Source organism: Epinephelus fuscoguttatus, linkage group LG10 (genome assembly GCF_011397635.1).
Source record: "Epinephelus fuscoguttatus linkage group LG10, E.fuscoguttatus.final_Chr_v1".
Lineage (NCBI taxonomy): Eukaryota > Metazoa > Chordata > Actinopteri > Perciformes > Serranidae > Epinephelus > Epinephelus fuscoguttatus.
In genome coordinates, this window is record NC_064761.1 from 38828972 (window position 1) to 38847997 (window position 19026).

Here is a 19026-nt window from a genome sequence, read left to right on the forward strand (position 1 = left end):
TCTATTTTTTTCTGTATTTACTCCAGCATGTATAATTACCTTTCATTTATTTCTGTATTTAGTTCAGCATTTATAATTACATTTTATTTATTTATGTATCTATTTCAGCATTTTTTTTTGTTTATTTCAGCATTTTCTATTTTTTTCTGTATTTATTTCAGTGATTATTAAGTGTTCTTTCAATTTAATTCCTCATTTATTTCAGCATTTATAATTACTTTTATTTATTTCTGTATTTATTACAGCATTTATTATTTTTTAATTTAATATCTGTGTTTATGTCAGCATTTTCTATTTTTTTCTGTATTTATTTCAGCAATTATTAAGTATTATTTTCATTATTTCCTTATCTATTTCAGCATTTATCATTTTTTAAAATTCATTTTCATATTTATATAATCATTGATCTATTTATTTTTATTTTCTTTCTTGATATTTGTGTTTTTCCTCCATCATTATCACTGTTATGGATTATATAGTGCTCCATGGATTGAGGTAAACGCCAGTGAACAAATCGAGCGCACCCATGCTGGAGGGAAAGCGGCGGGGTTTAGGACCCGGCGGGAGGCGCGGTACAATAGAGCTGTTGTGCCGTGGTGGTGGACAGATTGCTACCCTGGAGATTCCCACTGTGGTGGGATACAAAAATTCCCAAATTTAATCCATAGCCGGAACCAGAGCCCGTGTGTGTTTATAGGTGTGTGTAGTGAGTTTGGTCCGGACCGATATGTGGTTGAAATAAAGCGGACAGCAGCGCGTGGACTGGAGGTAAGATGGGAGGAACGTGAACAATATGCTCGTGTGTTCAGTGGAGCTCAGTGTGCCAGGATTTGCCCTGCATGGTTTATCCAGGCCACGGGGCCTGCTCTCTTTCTTCCTGCTTTCCCAGGACTATTTCTCCTCCTTTATTACACTAATATCAGCGACTATTACGGGAACGAGCTCCGGATAGTTTCCTGTTCCCTACAGGGAACATTAAACCCAGCTGAGCTACATGAATATTCGTCTTAATGGATCTAGGAAGTGACATCTTTGTATGATGGTGGCGCCCGTGTTTGATTTCTCCACAGCCTGCAGTGCAGCATGCCACACAATCACAGCCAGGGTTAAAAGCAAGAAGGATTTAACTCACAGTGGATTTATCTGTGTGCATACAATGAAAATAAGTCAAGATTAATATAGAACAGAGCATCAACAACATGGAAAAGATACTTTAAAATCAAATGTCATGTAGAATGAGAGCTTAACAGTTTATTGCAGGGTGTGCAGACAGGCCTTCGTGTATGTGTGTGTGTGTGTGTGTGTGTGTTTGGCGCCAACGGGGCTCTCTGGGCAGGGCAGGCTCTCGCTTGTTTACGGTGTTAGGTCTCTAAAAGCACCCACTCCACTTGTGTCTCAGTGTGGTCATAGTTAACACCCACTCTTTGGCACATTTGGGACAATACACGGAATGAGAAAAGAAATGTAAACAAGACAGAAACCGCAATTTGGTCATTGTTTCCTGTTCCCCAGGAACCTCTTGGCAGTGTGATGTAATATCCGTGCACATGCACCGCCTGCAGCCCCCCAAGCCTTTAAGTGACTCTATATTTTCTCAATGCGCTGACCTGTGGTGACTGAATTTACCTGTGTGTACACCAAACTGTAATGCAGCCTAATCATAAGATAAGATAGGCTACACCTTTATTGATCCTCAGCAGGGAGGGCCAATGGTTGCAGCAGTACAAGGACTAAAATAAATATAGATAAATATAGAAAGTAATAGATTGTGTGATTAATAGCAGCAGAGTCAACAGTCATTGTAAACAGTGATCCATGATATGATATTACCACGATACCTAAGTCACTATACAATATTATTGCAGTTAGTATTGTGATAAAATATATTCTAATTATAAAGTTTTCAGTCTGTTCATCTCTCTTCAGCCATGTTTTTGCAGCAAAGGACTGAAAAATAAATTGATTATATTATTCTAGTAGGCTACCTAGAGTTTATTTGCATTTGTCATGTTAATAATTTCTATATGAAAAAAATCGATACCTGGCACTGTGTGACGATACAATATTGCCACTCTCAAATATCGCGACATTATGCTGTATTGATTTTTTGTGAACACCAGACTAATATAAAGGATTAGGTATTAAGTATTGCAGTAATATTTTAGTATCATATAACATAACATAGTATGGTGAAAACAGTATTTAAATGTAATGTAGCATAACGTAGTCTTACATATAATGTAAAATATAGCAAACTACATCAATACGACATAAAATTGTATAAAATATCCAGTATAATACGGCAGGGCAGGGTGGTATAGAGAAAATCAAATATCACAATATTTTTAGCAAATACCTCAGTATCGATATTGCCAAGATATGTGTTTTCTTATTATATTTACACCAGATGTTTCCAACTGGTGGGTCCATTCTGAATGGGCCACAAGTCACTTGCAAATGTGTCAGGGTCATTTAAAAAAAACACTTTATTTTGACTTAGAGGGAATTTCCTGCACAAAACTTTTATTTTGAAGTGTCGTTTCCTGCTGTAGAGTGAGTGACTAAGGCCCAATTCCAATCCGGCCCCTAAAGACTCAAGCCCTGAACCCTCACTGACTTAACTGACGTCAGCTGTAAGTGATTGAGTGTGAGAGTCTGAAAGGGCTCCAGATGCTACAAATAGGAATGGGACAGCACTTATCCCCCTCTCTACATAATGTTGTTGACACTGGCGGCTCTGCGTGTGATTATTTATCGGTTATTGTCAGCATATATTCCAAACACAGTGTGTATGTATATATATATATATATATATATATATATATATATATATATATATATATATATATATATGTATGTACCATCTTAAATCCTTATTAATGTAATGTTTCATTGTTTATCTATCTGTTTTTTTCGCTCTCCTTCCATAATGTTACCATTTGCAGATCTGCCGACCGTGTTTTCGTTTTGTTTTTTTTTTATAACACTTCCGGTGTTCCGAGGGCAACCCCTGTATTTGACGTCACGGCGCTATGAACTGTGGGCAATTTCCTTACCATAAGTCCGCATCGATGCTGACCTACGGTAAGGGGGCATAAAGGGCTCACTCACTGACTCACTGACTTGACGATTTGACAATGTGACAGCCCTCACACACTCACGCACTTCACATGAACGCGCCTCTAAGTCAGTGAGTCTGTAAGGGATCGGATTGGAATCAGGCCTAACTGATAGCTACTGGACAGAGGCAGCAAACTAGCTCGACGACATGGCTAAACACAAGTATGATTCCGAATTTATTAACTGTGTGGACCTTGAACTAATGACTAGGGAGAAAACTGGACCCTGTGGCTGGACCAGCTGGGAACCACTGATTTACATAATGAGATTTTTGCTAAATAATCATCAGTTGTGTGGAAATGACATCACGTTACTGTAATGTAGGGGTGAGGGACAAAATCGATACAGCACAATATGGCGATATTTTGCATGGTTATACTGTATCGCTACAAGAAAACCAAGTATCAGTTCTTTTATTATTTGAATTATTATACTGCAACTACAATTATACAACAGTTAGTTCCGGCCCTGCAATCTGATTGGTCGAGAGACAGTAAAACCGTGATGATATTGGAGTACAACATCACGGTTATTTCACTGTGTATGTATCACTCCGCCTCACAGCTGGTGAGGGAGAGGAGAAGCTGAATCCATCTGAGCACACATCCAGGTTTGTCAGTGTTTCATCAGCGGAGCTCAATGACTTGGAGAAAAGCAACATACTGTCAGATCAGAAGGCAGAGTCGGCTGTGCCTGTGAAGCGACAGTCCACCATGCAGTCACCAGAAACTTATTTCACCGGCTGCACAATTAATGGAAATGTGCAGATAAATGTGTATAAAGAGTAAGTGCCTGGTGCACCATGTCTATGTTACATAGCAACGGTGACAGCGGAGTCCTGGGGGAACTATTTTTGTTGGCGGAAGACAAATAAAATGCTTAAATTATCTATTTTGTCCTCATTTTTCAACATTTCTTAATCAGCCTTGCTTATTTAACTGTTGAACTGTTGTATAAAAGCATTATCACACTCGAGCTCGTGATGTTGTACTGTGATATCATCACGGCTGTGATTCGGTCGTAGGCACGAGGCCACAGGCCAACTGCCGAAGACAATCACAGCTGTGACGATATCACAGTACAACATCACGAGCTCGAGTGTGATATTGCTTAAATAACACTTTGGTAGAATTCTAGAATATTTTTGCTTTTTCAGTCCATTAGATACATTTTGCTGCTGAAAAAAAGATATTAAATCGCAGTATATCGCACCATATACTGTCGCAGTACTCGGTGCATCGCAAATTTGCTGTAATATCGTATCGTGACTTAAATATCGTGATAATATTGTTTTGTGGGGCCTCTGATGGCTGTAATGCAGACTTTAAAACCAGGAAAAGACAACACAACAGATATTATGATAACCAAAAAGACGTTATCTAATCTCATGTCACGATATCAAGGCATCATTAATAGACACTGATATAATCATGTAACATTAATAATAATGCTTGAGTACATTTATAGCACACATTGAGGTGGTCTTGCTCCATTTTCTGGCAACACTGTTAACTTTTCATGCAGATGTCTCCACAACACCAGCCACACACCACATGTGGGAAGTCGTAGAACGAGCAGAGCAACATGCAAACAGTAGAAACTAAATCCCTCACAGCTGGGAGAAGTTTTCCTGCAGTGCTTTCTACCAGACAGAGGTTTCTTGGTTAAGATAAAGAGAAAAAAATCATGGTTTGGGTAAAATTTAAAATTAAAATGATTTTAAAAATTAATAGATTTCTGTCAAAAGCAGCTCTTTTCTATATCAGAATATAGTGAAAGTTGCCCGTCATCATTTTCCACAGTGTAAGGTGACGTCATCAGGCTGCTTTTTATGTCCGACCAACAGTCCAAATCCCAAAGATATTTAATTTATTGTGAAATAAAACAGAAAGTTGTGCCAAATCCACACAATTGAGATGAGGACACCAGTAAATGTGGTAGTTAACCAAATATTATTAATTAACCAATAATCAAAAGCACTGCCAGTTAATTTTCTGCCAGTCAGCAAATCAATGTAAGACAGAACTTTATTTGTCCTTAGGGGCACAGAAACAAATGAGAAAAGGCTTCTTTAAATAGAACTGAAAACACTGAATGGAGATTATGGCAACATGATATATTTATCTGATCAATAAGGTTCATCAGGTTTCTGCATTTTATCATCAGTCAGAGTCGTACTTTTATACTCACACAGACCAAACTACATATTAATCTTTATTTATCCTTTGTTTATTCATCAGTCTGGAGTAACTGAACAAAGTTTGCTGCTGTTCAGAGATGGAAACGCTGGTGTCAGTAACAGATGCTCTGCATTCAGAGTGCAGCTGTGGAGGTGAACACACACCGTACTGTGGTGTGTTTGTGTGGTTTTATCTTAAAAATAGATTTAGTCAGGAAGAAGCATCCTGGAGTGACCGATGATGGTCGAGCTGTAGACGTTCAGTGATTTACAGAGGAGTTGCTGAATTATTTCTATAGTAGGGTTAAAACTAATGATTGTTTCATTATTCATTTATCTGCCCAGTTTATTATCACGTACAGTACGATAAAGAAAAGCCCCAAACTCTCACATGTAAGCGGCACGAAACCAGCATGTTTTTTTGCTTTAAAAATGAGCAAAATGATTATTTGATCGTCAAAATAGTTGCAAATAAACTTCTGTCAATTGGTTGTTGCAGCTCTCGTCTACAGCCCCAGTTTGGACATTATAACCAGTAATAAACTGCTTGTACCGCGCTCTCAGCAGTCTGCATCAGTGTACATTACTTTTCCTATAGTATATGCAGTGAAATTGGCTCCATGCTCTTTCCCCTCCTACCCCTCCTGTCCTCATGGGGAATGTGAGGCATGTCCTGTCTGTTGAAACAGCGTACTGTATTTAGAGCTGCTCTCTGGCTTTGAGTCCATCAGTATTTTGAAACCTTTTAATGAATCGTCCCAGTGGTTCAGTAGGCTAAAGGCGTCCACTGTGAACCTGTGGTGTCCGTCTGCTCTGCTTTCCTTTACTCCGAACTGTCAGAAATGTTTAAGTAAAGGCAAAAAAAAAATCAGGAAGATGAGAACTTTATGCTTTTGGGCAAATGTACCCCTCCATTCACATTTTTTAAGACAACACTCATTATATATATGATTTAATAAGACAAATACAAATAAAACTTTAGGTAGCCTGCTGGAATAATACAATGAAAACTTTATCCTATTAGACAAAACAGATGTTGACAAAGTTTTCCTTTGGGGACATAATTTGCAGTTGAAAAACGGTAATAAATCACAGCATATAGCAATATATTTCATCGCAGTAACATTGCATTGTGACATAAGTATCGTGAGAATATCATATCATGGCTCCTCTGATGATCCCCGCCCCTACAAACCGCAAATACAGACCCAAATACGCTCAATCACAATAAATCTTGGTGACACAGTTTATAAGAGGAATCCACTAGCATGCATTAATATTTGAAGTTATGTTAAGTAACTTATCTGCTGTGTGCACACTGTTGGTTTTTATCTTAACCAGTCCAGTGACGAAATCTCTCAAAAGTTCCTTGAATTTGTTAATGAATGAATGAATATGTTCTCCTCTTTTCCTCAGGATGTTACAGGATGAAACGTCTCAGGTCCTCAAGCAGCAGCGACAGTTCTGACAATGAGAGTGAGTTATCATCTATCTAAAGGAACCCGTAACATAAACCGGGCTGTTTCATTTTCTGTTGTTTTATTCAAACCCTCTGTCTTTCTTTAGGTCCCTCTACCTCTTTCTGCTCCTCCAACAAGTATGGCAGCAAACCTGGAACCCCCGCCTCCAACCCGAAGAAACCGGCTGAAGTAAGTTCCTGTCCTTGCCATCAGTGCTCTGTGCTTACCTGTAGCCTACACCAGTGTTGTTACGATACTGGAATTTTTAAATTTGTCACAATACCTTGAAAATATTGACTTTGAGGGACTTTCTGTCACGGCCTCTTCTTCAGGTGTTCAGAAAAGACCTGATCAGTGCCATGAAGCTGCCCGACTCCCACCATGTGTCCCCAGAGGACTACTACCTGCTGGCAGACACCTGGAAGCAGGAGTGGGAGAAAGGAGTCCAGGTGCCCGCGAGTCCAGACACCATCCCGGAGCCGTCAGTCAGGTAACACTGTCCGATCCCCAGAGGTCCGACTGTGGCCAGTCTAAATGAGCTGCTGTAATTTGATACACCAAATGAATCACTATGAGCTTTGCAGAGCTGACAGAAATCGGTCGTGTTCTGTATTCAGAGTTCTTGTTGAGAAACCCAAGGAGGTGCTTTACACCCACCAGAGGAGGTACATCCAGTGCTCGAGCCAGGAGTCAACAGAACCAGGTTATGTCAACATCAAAGAGCTGGCAGAAGCTATGTGTCGCTATGATCTGGACGACATGGACCTTTACTGGCTACACACGCTCAACAGAGAGCTCGACCACATGGGTAAGGAACAAGACCAGAGGATAATCCACCTTAAAATTGACATTGTGCTGTTTGTTAAACAGTAAAGTCAGTCTCTATAAACACACACATCTGTCTCCTTGAGCTGAAATTAAGAGGGACTGATGCCGACACTCTGCTGGGGTTTCTCTGACCATGTGGGGTGTTTTGTCCTTGGTTGTCTTCCAGGGGAGGATTCCATAGACGAGCTGACAATGGAGCGCGCCATGGAGGCCCTGGAGAGCCAGTGCCACGACAACATGAACCACGCCATTGAGACGGTGGAAGGCCTGGGGATTGAATACGACGAGGACGTGATCTGCGATGTGTGCCGCTCTCCCGACAGTGAAGAGGGCAACGACATGGTGTTCTGTGACAAGTGCAACATCTGTGTGCACCAGGTGAACACGAGTACACCTCTCATCATACAGGCAAAATGTAGTTAGTTTATCAGTTGTTAAATCCTGATTTTGATACTCTAAAAACACTTCTCAGTTACTAGTGGCACCTTTTCTGTCTCAGCATTTGTTAAAAGTACAAAAACAGAATTTTCAGTCTTAACGTTTGATTTTATAGGGTAAGTTTGGTATTTTTCAACCTGGACCCTATTTTCTCATGTTTCTGTGTCTAAGTGACAAATAAGAACAACTTTTGAAACTGGTCTAGTATTGATTGAGAGCGCTGCCAGCAGCAGTGAAACAGGCGGCAATGTAAGTACTCACGGCATGTTTGCCCGTCAGTTTACGTCCACTCGTTCTTGCCACTGACAGGCTCAGATTACTTGAAGTGTCTGACACCATTATGGAAAGGATCCCTACAGTGACAGACCTATTTGTTAGAGTAAGATCCTTCTTTTCTATTGGTATTGGAGAAAGTCAGATGATTTATTTCTTGTTCATTTAGGTTACATAAATGGTATCTTGTACAGTTTTTATCTCCCTAAATGCGTTTCTAATTTGCAATAAGGATGAGACATTCGTCACTGATGCATTTTTGCTTTTCAATCCAGAGGGGAGCCCTCTGTGTCGGAGCCTCACAGTAAGCATCCACCTCTGGGATGATATTGGGCTTTATAAATAAAATTGAAAATTGAAATTAAATTCTAAACAATGCTTTCACAGGATGATGTTTTGTATACTGTACTAACATGCATAGAAATTGAAGCAATGTTAATTCTGTTCTTATTTTGTTTCTTTTTTTTCTCCTTAAAAAAAAAAAACCCCAAAAGAACTGATAAGGGTACCGTACCAGAGGTACTAGATCGATAAGGAGTACTGGTAAGAGTAGTAGTATCATTAGAATATTAATGATACCCATCCCTAGATCCTACTCTACGACACAAAAACATGGGAAACAGAGTCCAAGCTGAAAAATACTAAAGCAACCCTTAATACCAAAGTTCCCCTTTTAAAATTTATTTATAAATTAATAGAAAATTTAAAAATAAACATAAAACTTTTTCCCTTAATCCCTAATGAGTTTTTTTAGTTTGTGATGAACAATAAATGAATGTGCTGGTTACACACTGACGTACTTTAAGTGGCACACCTTGCCGTCGTCCCTCTCTCTCCCACAGGCCTGTTACGGCATCGTCAAAGTGCCTGTTGGGAACTGGCTGTGCAGGACGTGTGTCCTCGGCATCGACCCACAGTGCCTTCTGTGTCCTCAGAAGGGCGGTGCCATGAAAGCGACACGAGCAGGCACCAAGTGGGCTCATGTGAGCTGTGCCCTGTGGATACCAGAGGTAAATTAACCAACACTCCTCCTCCTCTTCCTCTGCTTTGCTCTTGACCTCTTTTTATTGTTCTGCAGTAAGTGTTTAATAACCACTCACCTTGCTGAACATGTTTACTCCTCTGTAGGTGAGCATTGCATGTCCTGAGAGGATGGAGCCCATCACCAAAGTGTCCCACATCCCGCCCAGCCGCTGGTCTCTCATCTGCAGTCTGTGTAAACTGAAGACAGGCGCATGTATCCAGGTGAGTGCAGACAACAAAGAGTCACGTTTGCAACAAATACTGCAGGAACAAAATGTAGATTAAATGAATAGTTTTGGGGTTTTTTGGCCTACCAAATGTATTTATTGTAGGCTCTACCATCTAAATTAAGCTAACACAATGTCTGTGCACTAGCTTTGCGTGGAAATACTTGGCGTGTACACACTTCCATGAGGCTGTTCTGAGCAGATTACAGCCAATATGAATTTGGCATTTCATATTCCTCTCAGCCGTAGCAAAGTACAAGCTGCATGCAAAGTTCATTCTAACATTAATATCTTTCTTTTGCCTTAATAATTATTAACACCACCAAACAGTACACTAAAGCAATCAGGTTGGGAGGTCGTAGGTTTATGTATATTATTTATCGTCATCAGATGATAGGAGATATGTTCCATTCCACATTAACTGTTTACGCGCTGGCAATCAAACTATGCTCAGATGTGATTCGTCAAAAAACTAGTCAGCCTACAAATGGAAACTAGAACATTCTGCATTCGTATTCAAATATCTGTTTATAGAAAACTACTTCATAAACAGGGCGTCTGGTGGCTTAGTGGTTAGAGCAGACGTCCCATATACGAAAGCAATGTCCTTGCTGCAGCAGCTGTGGGCTCGATTCCAGCCCACATCCTCCTGCCACACACCACCCCCCAGACTACCCCACCCAACAAAGGCCAAAAGGCAAAGGCAAAAAATAATCTTTAAAAAAAAACAAAAAAAAAAACTATTTCTTAAAGATCCAGTGTGTAGAATTTTGTAGTTTTGTTACCTTATAATGAGCCTTTTATATTTACATACAGAGCGGGTCCTTGTCCATGGTGTCCACCATGTTGTTTCTACAGTAGCCCAGAACAGACAAACCAAACACTGTCTCTAGATAGGGCCAGTTGAGTTTCAGCGTTTTAGACATCGGCCATAGTAGTTCTACACACTTGGCCCTCTGGATAAGTTTCAGTTCTGCAACCTCACCAGTAGATCAACACACAGGACCTTTTACTTTTTTCATAAGAACATTTCAGGGGAATACCACACAACTTTCCAGACAGATATTATTAAACACATCCTGTAAACTCGAGTTACTGGGAAAATTTGGTTTCTGCAAAATATGTAAATTCTTGCATCCTGCTGTGAACATTATCGTGTTTCTCACAGTAGCTGGGTTGAAGTCCATGTAAACGTAATAATCTGTTTTTCCCCTCGCCTCGCTCACAGTGCTCGGTAAAGAACTGCACCACTCCTTTCCATGTGACGTGTGCCTTTGAGCATAGCCTGGAGATGAAGACCATCCTGGACGACGGGGATGAAGTCAAGTTCAAGTCTTACTGCCTCAAGCACAGCAAGTCTAAAGCCGGGGAGGCTGGCCTGAGTCCAGCTCGGTCTAAACCCCCCGCAGAGGCGGAGAAGGTGGGCCAGCGGGCACAGAGACTGCAGGAGCTGGAGGAGGAGTTCTACACTCTGATCCAGCAGGAGGAGCTGGCCCAGGCCCTCGGGCTCTCTGTGCACCTGGTGGACTTCATCTATCAGTACTGGAAGCTGAAGAGGAAAGCTAACTTCAACAAAGCTCTACTGCCCCCTAAAGAGGAGGAGGAGAACCTGATGCTGCAGCCTCAGGAGGACAGCATCCACACACGCATGCGGATGTTCATGCACCTGCGACAAGATTTGGAGAGGGTGGGTGCTTTTTTTTTTACACTGCAGTGCAGAGTCTTGGTGTTTCTGCTGTGCACAGCACCACACTCAGTATATACTCCATCTCTTAACCTAATTGTACTCATTTTATATTTTTCAGTAGGCTTTTTTTTAATAGTCAGGAGCCACTTTATGTATAAGAATTCACATTTGGTTTATTAACCAGTGTGACTGTCTGAGAAATCTCTCAAGATCCAGTGTTTACATAACACATCATTATGTGTGATAATTTAAGATGAACCTTAATTAATCCCCAGAGGGAAATTTAGGTGTCATAGCAGCAGTAGCAATAGGAATGAAACACAGCAGAGGTACAGGTAAGAGCATAGAGCCAGGCCAAGATAATAAGAATAAAAAAATTAAGCACAAATATGTATAAAGATAAATAGTAGCAAAGACATAAATACTGAGAAACTCCACCTTAAACTATGATTAAAAACAGTTTTAGGTTCATCAGCATACAGTACATTGTCCAGGAAGCATTCACCTTCCTAAGGCACAAACACATTAAACTGACATAAAAAAAACTACTGTCCATAAAGGGCGGCTGTTGCGTCGCCTAACGCTGCCTGTGTCTTTGCCAAAAAGGTGCACTTGAACACACCACAAAGACCACAGCCAACAGCCAACTGGCACACACGCTCTGTGCCTGGGTGAGAGGAACTGACTGTTCATACCAGCAGGTGGCAGTAGTCTGTATTCATCATTAGAAAAGGGAAACCGGAAAACCTACAGGATGGATTCGAGATGCTACTAAGCCAGTTAGCATATTAACAACACAACCACATGTTGAAAGAATGATATTTACTGTGCGCGAGGGAACAATAACACAAACAAATTCCAAATCTTTTCTGCTAAAGAGCTCAATGGCTAACTAATCTTAATCTCCTGCCCTCCTGACTTTAGCTATTTGTTTGCTTTCCTCGCTTCCATTTCTTTTCTTGTGTATCAAGCTTAGCTGTTAATCAGAATGATTTCATTCACTGATTGACTCCACTGGCCCCGCCACTGAGTCAGCATTCTGAATTGGCTGATAAACAACCGACAAGGGTCGACTAGTGCCAACAGTGTGGTACACACCGCAAAAACTAGGGCGACAGACACTCATCAACCGCTGGCCCAATATTGACCAATGACTGACTGTCAGCTTGGTGTGTCAGGGCCCCACTGTTGAAATCAAATCGATCCATGCACATCAGCAGCAAAACTTGGCAGCAGGCCCTGGAAGACATGGAAGTAGAGAGTACGCTGGATGCAAGAAAATTAGAGAGCTCCTGGACGAAAACTTGCTGCAGTCTGCAAAAGAACTGCCGCTTGAGAAAAGAGTTATTTTCCCACAAGACAAAAACACTAAACCCTGAACCTAAAGACACACACAAATGGTCTCAACACAAGATTGTTTGGTCCAGACCTCTACCCAGTGCAGAACTTGTGGCAGGATGTGTAAAAATGGTGATCACAGTTTCCCAAAGCACCAGATGATGCCTCCTGACGACTTGTTTTGTCATGCCAACAGTCCAAAACCCCAAAATATTTGGTTTATTATCATAGAAGGCAAAGAAAACACTGTACATGCAGAATATTTATGATAGTAGCATGGCCTTTAAGTCTCCAACATGAATACTGACATCTAAGTGTAGTCTTAAAGTGAGCAGAGAGCATTACAAACATTGTACAATTATTTTAAGTGTGTCATGCTTATTTTTAATGGATATCTTCTCCTTCTGCAGGTGAGGAATTTATGCTACATGGTGAGTCGACGGGAGAAGCTGAAGGTGTTGCAGAGCAAAGCCCAGGAGCAGATGTTCAACTTGCATGTGAAGCTCATGAACCAGGAGCTCTCTGCTGGTGAGCCATCTGCTGTGCTTCGCCTTGCCAGTCATGTCACTACAAGGACACATTTTGAAAAATACAGGCTCTGTATACGACATTCAGAGCGTTGATACAGCAGCAAACCACTACATGCTATGTAAAGATGTAGTGGAGTAATGGCATCCTGAGCAGAGAATGAAGAATGAAGTTATGCACCTCCATGTTGAGAGACATGTAGGCAACCCCAGCTCAGACTCTGAATTATAGATATGCTCTGAGTGTCACATACAGCTCCTTTGAAAAATTGATTTCAGTCATTTTTCTTGCCTTTTTTTTTTTGGTTAAAATTTGTTTGTGATACTCTAATCATAGCTGAGTCTTGAAAACATTTGTCTTTCTTTGTCCCCAGGCCTTCCTTCCTCATCTCCAGCAGAGAGTTTGCTGTTTCGTCCTCCTCCAAGGATAACTCTGAAGCTGAAAATGCCCAAATCCTCAACTCTTGGAAATGGAAATTCCAAATCTGGGAACGGGCCACTCTGCCCGGACAATAGTGGCAATGTTGCTGAACACTCAGGTGAAGGGCAGGGTCAGGGAAAGCCTCAGCTGCACGGATGTGTTCGGGGAGAGGAACGCTCAAACGGACGGCTGTCTTCCTCCAGCCACTCACGCAGCTCAGCGCTGCCTGTTAAACCAACAGGCAAACCCTTAGCCCTGCAGGCTGCGCTGCACGGCCACTCATCCAACGGTAATGGCAAACTGAACCAAGACCGGGCCTGCGTGGGTAAATCTAACGGCCTCTTAGAGAAATTTGTGACTCAGAAGGACAGTTCTTGCCAGACACCCAGTGACCAGGACAATTCAAATCAGGCTTTGGACAAGAGCAGCTTTCGCAAGTCTGCCATGGAGCACTTTGGCAGATCCTTCAAAGAGGCGACCATTAACTTGGTACGGACCACAGAGGACCTGCGGGCCTCTGAAAAAATGTCCCGAAAGGGCTCAGCCAAGGAGAGACTATGGGCCAAACCGGTGTCTGAACACAAAGTGAAAAGCGCCAGATCGCACCAGGACAGTGACGGATACTGTCCTGACCTGGAGCTCAGTGACTCAGAGCCAGAGGCCAAAGGGAGACACAGACGACAGGTCGGACTGCCTCAGCCAGACACTCCAAGGAGAGGAGTCAGTCGTGGGAAACAGTCGCTGGGCTCCAGACACGCCGTGCAAAGGTGACAGCTGTTTGTTCACTCCACTCACTGCCACTGCTCTCTCCTGACCTTGTGGCAGTCTTCCCAAGTGCCAGGCCGTCTCTGTGAACACGTCTCCATCAGGGACTAGACCAAGATCCAGCACTAATGGTGCTCTATACATAGTAGATGCAGATGCATGAAGGGTGTTGTTGTTAAGAACGTCCCCAGTGGGATGTAAAAAGAAACGTAGCCCTGTGTTAGTGGTGGTTTGAAAGGAACAAATCTTCATGCTTGCCTTTCATTGTGGCTAGAATTACATTTTGTACTCAGCACATCTTTGTATCGCCTATTCCCCTACACACAGGGTCGATCTGCCTTTGACTGAAACTGCTGTACAGAAATTGTTCAGATTGGGATGTAAATAATGTTCACACACGTTCCACTTTATTGATACCTTAAAGATCCAGTGTGTAGGATTTTGGGGGATTTATTGGCAGGAATGGAGTATAATTATGTTTTCTTTAGTGTACAATCACCTAAAAATAAGAGTAGTGTTTTAGTTACCTCAGAATGAGCCTTTTATATCTAAATAGGAAATGGGTCCATGTTTTACCACCATTTTTGCGTCAGCCACTGTAGGAGGAGACCTCTTTGGATAATTCATGTCCCAGTAAAAACCTCCCGAACATGTGGATCTTAAGTTATCAGATAAAAAAGGTGAGCACAAATTAGCAGGTGCTAGGTTAAACCAGTTTAAATCAGCAGCTCCATTTGTTTTGGAGAGGACCAGACCTCTGCAGATAATTAGACTCCCGGTAAAAACTTCCTGAACAATGAACACTGAAGGAAATGTATCCAAGGAGAAGTTTCAGCTGGTTACAGTCTGCAATCCCCACTGCTATATGCTATTAAATCCTCCTAAATCTGACATACTGCTCCTCTAAAACTGAAATCAAACTTGTAGCAGAAAGTAAAACTGACACTCCAGATGGGAACGTTGTAGTAAAGTCTGGCATTCACTGCACCTGTTTCTTGCACATTTGTCTGTTACAGTTAACCCCACAGGTGATATACTGACTGTGTCCAGCAGTGGGGTCATTTTTATGAACAGAAATGCCTTTTGTGCAAAAGAATGCAGTTTCACACTATTAGTACCTTTTTGGTTTTGCAGGTTACAGTATGTTATGTCCTGGTTAGAGAAAAGGATCATAAAAGCATTCAAGTTCTTGTCTTAAAATAGAAAGATGTGTGTAACAAAGTATAATTACATTCCCTGATGCATAAAAGCAAAGACACAGTACAGATATGTAATCGATGGCAGTCAGATTGTCTTCTTCACTGGCCTCAGAACATCACATGATCAGCCTTCATCATCACAGACTAGTTAACTCAAGTTTACTTTTGGAGCTCGGCATATTTTTCTGTTACTTGTGTCACCTTTTTTTGATATTAAAGAACCTGGAATAACTGGTTTATTAGTGCTGGACATTGTTAGGACTTTTGATACAAATGCCAATTCAGTACTTTTGGTGACATGTTACTTTGTACTGACTCATTTTTACCACAAAAGCTTTATTTTTTTCTTTTTAAAGGCATCAATGTTTAATGGTGTCTTAATACAAACATCAGAAAATTAACAAAATTGGGATTTTAAATGAGGGTATCTGATCAACAAATAAATAATCTGACAAAGCATTTTGGTGTCAAGTTTCAGTTTGTTATTTTGGCCCCAGTGTTCACTCAGAATAAGATCTGCAGATTATCAGTGTGTGACTTTGGTGAAAAAAATGCAAATCATAATGATCTGCATTGAGTTGTAATGAAGGTTTGTTTCACTTTGCTATATCCTCGTCATTTCTGAGTGCACACATTGAGTGTTATCAATCTAACTTTTTTATAAAGCACATTTCAAACAAATCAAATGCACATCAAAGTGCTTTACAAGAGACTGATGAATCTTGGGATGTTAAATGGTAAAATGTTAATAAAATAAAATAAAATGGATAAGTGTTGATAAAAGAAAGAAAAGTGAAATTTAACTTAAAATAATTAATAAAACCACAAAATTCTTAAACACTACATAAAAGCCAGACAATATAGATTTAGTTTCAAGTAAAAATATCAATATTTTTAGATTATCTGGAGGGCTGTTTTAGCAGGAGCATAATGGCTGAAAGCAGCATCACCAAAAGTTTTTGTTCTGCTTTGTGGAGCAGTTATAAGGGAAGAACTGGAGTATCTGAGGAGAATTTTAAAATTATTCCAGCTAACCAGTAACCAGTGTAAGACTTAAAAATAGGTGTAATGTGTGCTCTTTTTGGCCTCAGTCAGCACTCAAGCTGCTTAATTTTGAATTAATTGTAGCTGTGCATCAGTCTCTCTGTATTACTCTAAGAGAGACAAACCGCCTCCTTTTTGAGATGGTCTTTAAATGATAAAGTACTGCTTTTGTGACACCCCTCACATCAGCTTTGAATTTTCAATCACAATCAATATCACTCCAAGATTTCGTGCTTCTTGGCTTAAGTGAGATAATGCATTCAAAAGAGACGGTCAATTTGTGCTCATTCTGAGAGGCCAAGACAAATTACCTTTTCAAATGAGGTAAGAGAGCAGATGAATTTGAATCCATCAGCTCATTTGTAACACATATCACAATGACTGTGGCGGCAGTGTGGCATCATGACGAGCTGGTTTTCACTTCTTCGCGAGTTTAGTTTTACAAATACACTGTTATACAATGGTGTGGTGGAAGATTTGTTGTCACTGAGTGGATGACAGGTCAACAAGGAGTAATCACAATGAAAAGTATAACACGTGCTGTTATTTTGGCAAAGTACATTGGAAAATATGTATTAATAATTGTGTTCTTTATATGGCAACATTATAAGACCTTATAGTATGAAACTGTCATTTTTAGCCTTTTAGACCAGTTTTGCTTTTTTTTTTTTTAAAGTTTCTTCCTTAACAGAGGAAAGAAGTGGAGGAAGAAAGAAAGAAAGAAAGAGCATCAACAGAAGGATGCTTAAAATACTATTATAGTTTGCCCTTGTACTGAAACACATCAGTTTTTGGGAGCAAAGCTAGATGGCAGCATCACCACACTTGTCAACTTAAACCACCACTGTACACAGTGTGTGATCAAGTAGAGTAAGGCTATATATAGAATATGTGTCCTTTTCCACATGCCTTTTCACAGCAGTTAAAGCACAAGTGTTATTAATACCAGTGATCAGTGACTGCTCTATTCAGTTTAGGCGTGTCGCTAAGGCAGCATGTACAATGATGAGACTATGTGACCACACAATGAATCACAACCATAATTACTGTCTGATTAAACCTGTGCTGTCACTGATGACATGCCAAAACATGTGCTGCAAAGAAAGGCATTTACTAGAGAGGCAGAGCAGGGAAAGGCCTGGTGTAGTTTGATCCAGTGTCAGCAAGGTTGGACTTAACGTGCTCTGGAGGCAGTTTGTCTAGTTTCACCGCACTGGTTTGTGCTGTTTCAGTGTTTATTGACCCGCTGAGGAAGCTGAGAAAGACCTGACCAACCAAATTATCACAAACACAAGCAAACAGACAACTTAATCAGTTTCCTCTTGGGAAGTCTGTTTTAGTACAAAGGTCACAGTTCTAAAATCATTACCTGTTTACAACATTTAGGCACATTTTAAGATAAAAGACAGCTGCCACGACATCTTAAACCCAAACATGACAACATCTGATTATAGCTGGTGTTTACAGCCTAAAAATAAAAGGTAACCTTATGTGTACCTACACAGCTAAACTTACATTTTATAGAATAAAGAACTTATAGATGTTATCACCCAGCTTGTGACACCAAAGCAGTGGTGCTCCCTCTTCAGTTTCCTTAATTTCAATCACTTCGAGGGCCCTGAAGACGTAAAACTATCCAAAATTATACAACTAAAAAAGGAAACATTAGAGAAGTACCAGAAAATAAACTTGCAAAGCAGTAATACATCTTATAAAAGCCCTCCTGTTGAGTTTTTGACCACTGGTAGCGCTATGGAGTGCAATGTTTTTTTTTGAGTGGGTCATAATTACACTGAGCAACAATATAAATGCAGTTCTTTTGTTTTTGCCTCCATTTTTCATGAGTTGAACTATTTTAAAAAAAATTGCACCTTTTTCTATGGACACAAAAGGCTCAACTATCTCAGAGTTTGTTCACACATTTGTTTAAAGCCATGTTAGTGAGTACTTTGCTAACGTAATCCATGCCGCAAGTTTTTAAGGGAGCGTGGAATTGGCATCAGAGTTGTTGCCCGTGAACTGAATATTCATAATAATGATAATAATAATTTTTACTTATGAAGCGCTTTTCAAAACAGAGTTACAAAGTGCTTCACATGTCATGAAAACAACAACTTTAACTCTTAAAACTCAGGTAAAATCAGAAAAGCCTTTCAGATTAAAGTCTGTTTTAAGAAGAGACTTAAAAGATATCACTGACTTGGCCGACCTGATTTCCTCGGGCAGATTGTTCCAGACAATAGACAAAAGTCCTCTGCCCGAGTACGTCCTGGTGTGTATGGCACTAAGAGGTTGGAGATATAGCTGGGAGAGAGACCATGAAGAGCCTTAAAAGTGATCAGTTAACTCTTAAAATCTATTCTAGAACATACTGGGAGCTAGTGTAAAGAGGCTAAAACTGGAGTGATGTGATCATGTCTCTTGGCAGCTGAATTCTGAACAGTCTGGAGTCGATTCATAGATTTTTGATTCAGGCAAGAAAAGAGGCTGCTGAGTG

At 40.6% G+C, this 19026-nt stretch overlaps 1 protein-coding gene across 1 annotated transcript; it reads left to right on the forward strand.

The window, feature by feature from the left end:
• Nucleotides 1-594: 594 nt before the first annotated feature.
• On the forward strand, nt 595-15937 carry jade3 (jade family PHD finger 3). Its single transcript, XM_049588435.1, has 11 exons — nt 595-768; nt 6716-6775; nt 6866-6948; nt 7092-7249; nt 7377-7567; nt 7754-7965; nt 9141-9308; nt 9427-9543; nt 10777-11235; nt 12984-13101; nt 13475-15937. The coding sequence occupies exons 2-11, from the start codon at nt 6727-6729 to the stop codon at nt 14290-14292; spliced, it is 2373 nt and encodes a 790-aa protein (XP_049444392.1). The 5' UTR covers nt 595-768; nt 6716-6726; the 3' UTR covers nt 14293-15937.
• The last annotated feature ends 3089 nt before the right edge of the window (nt 15938-19026 follow it).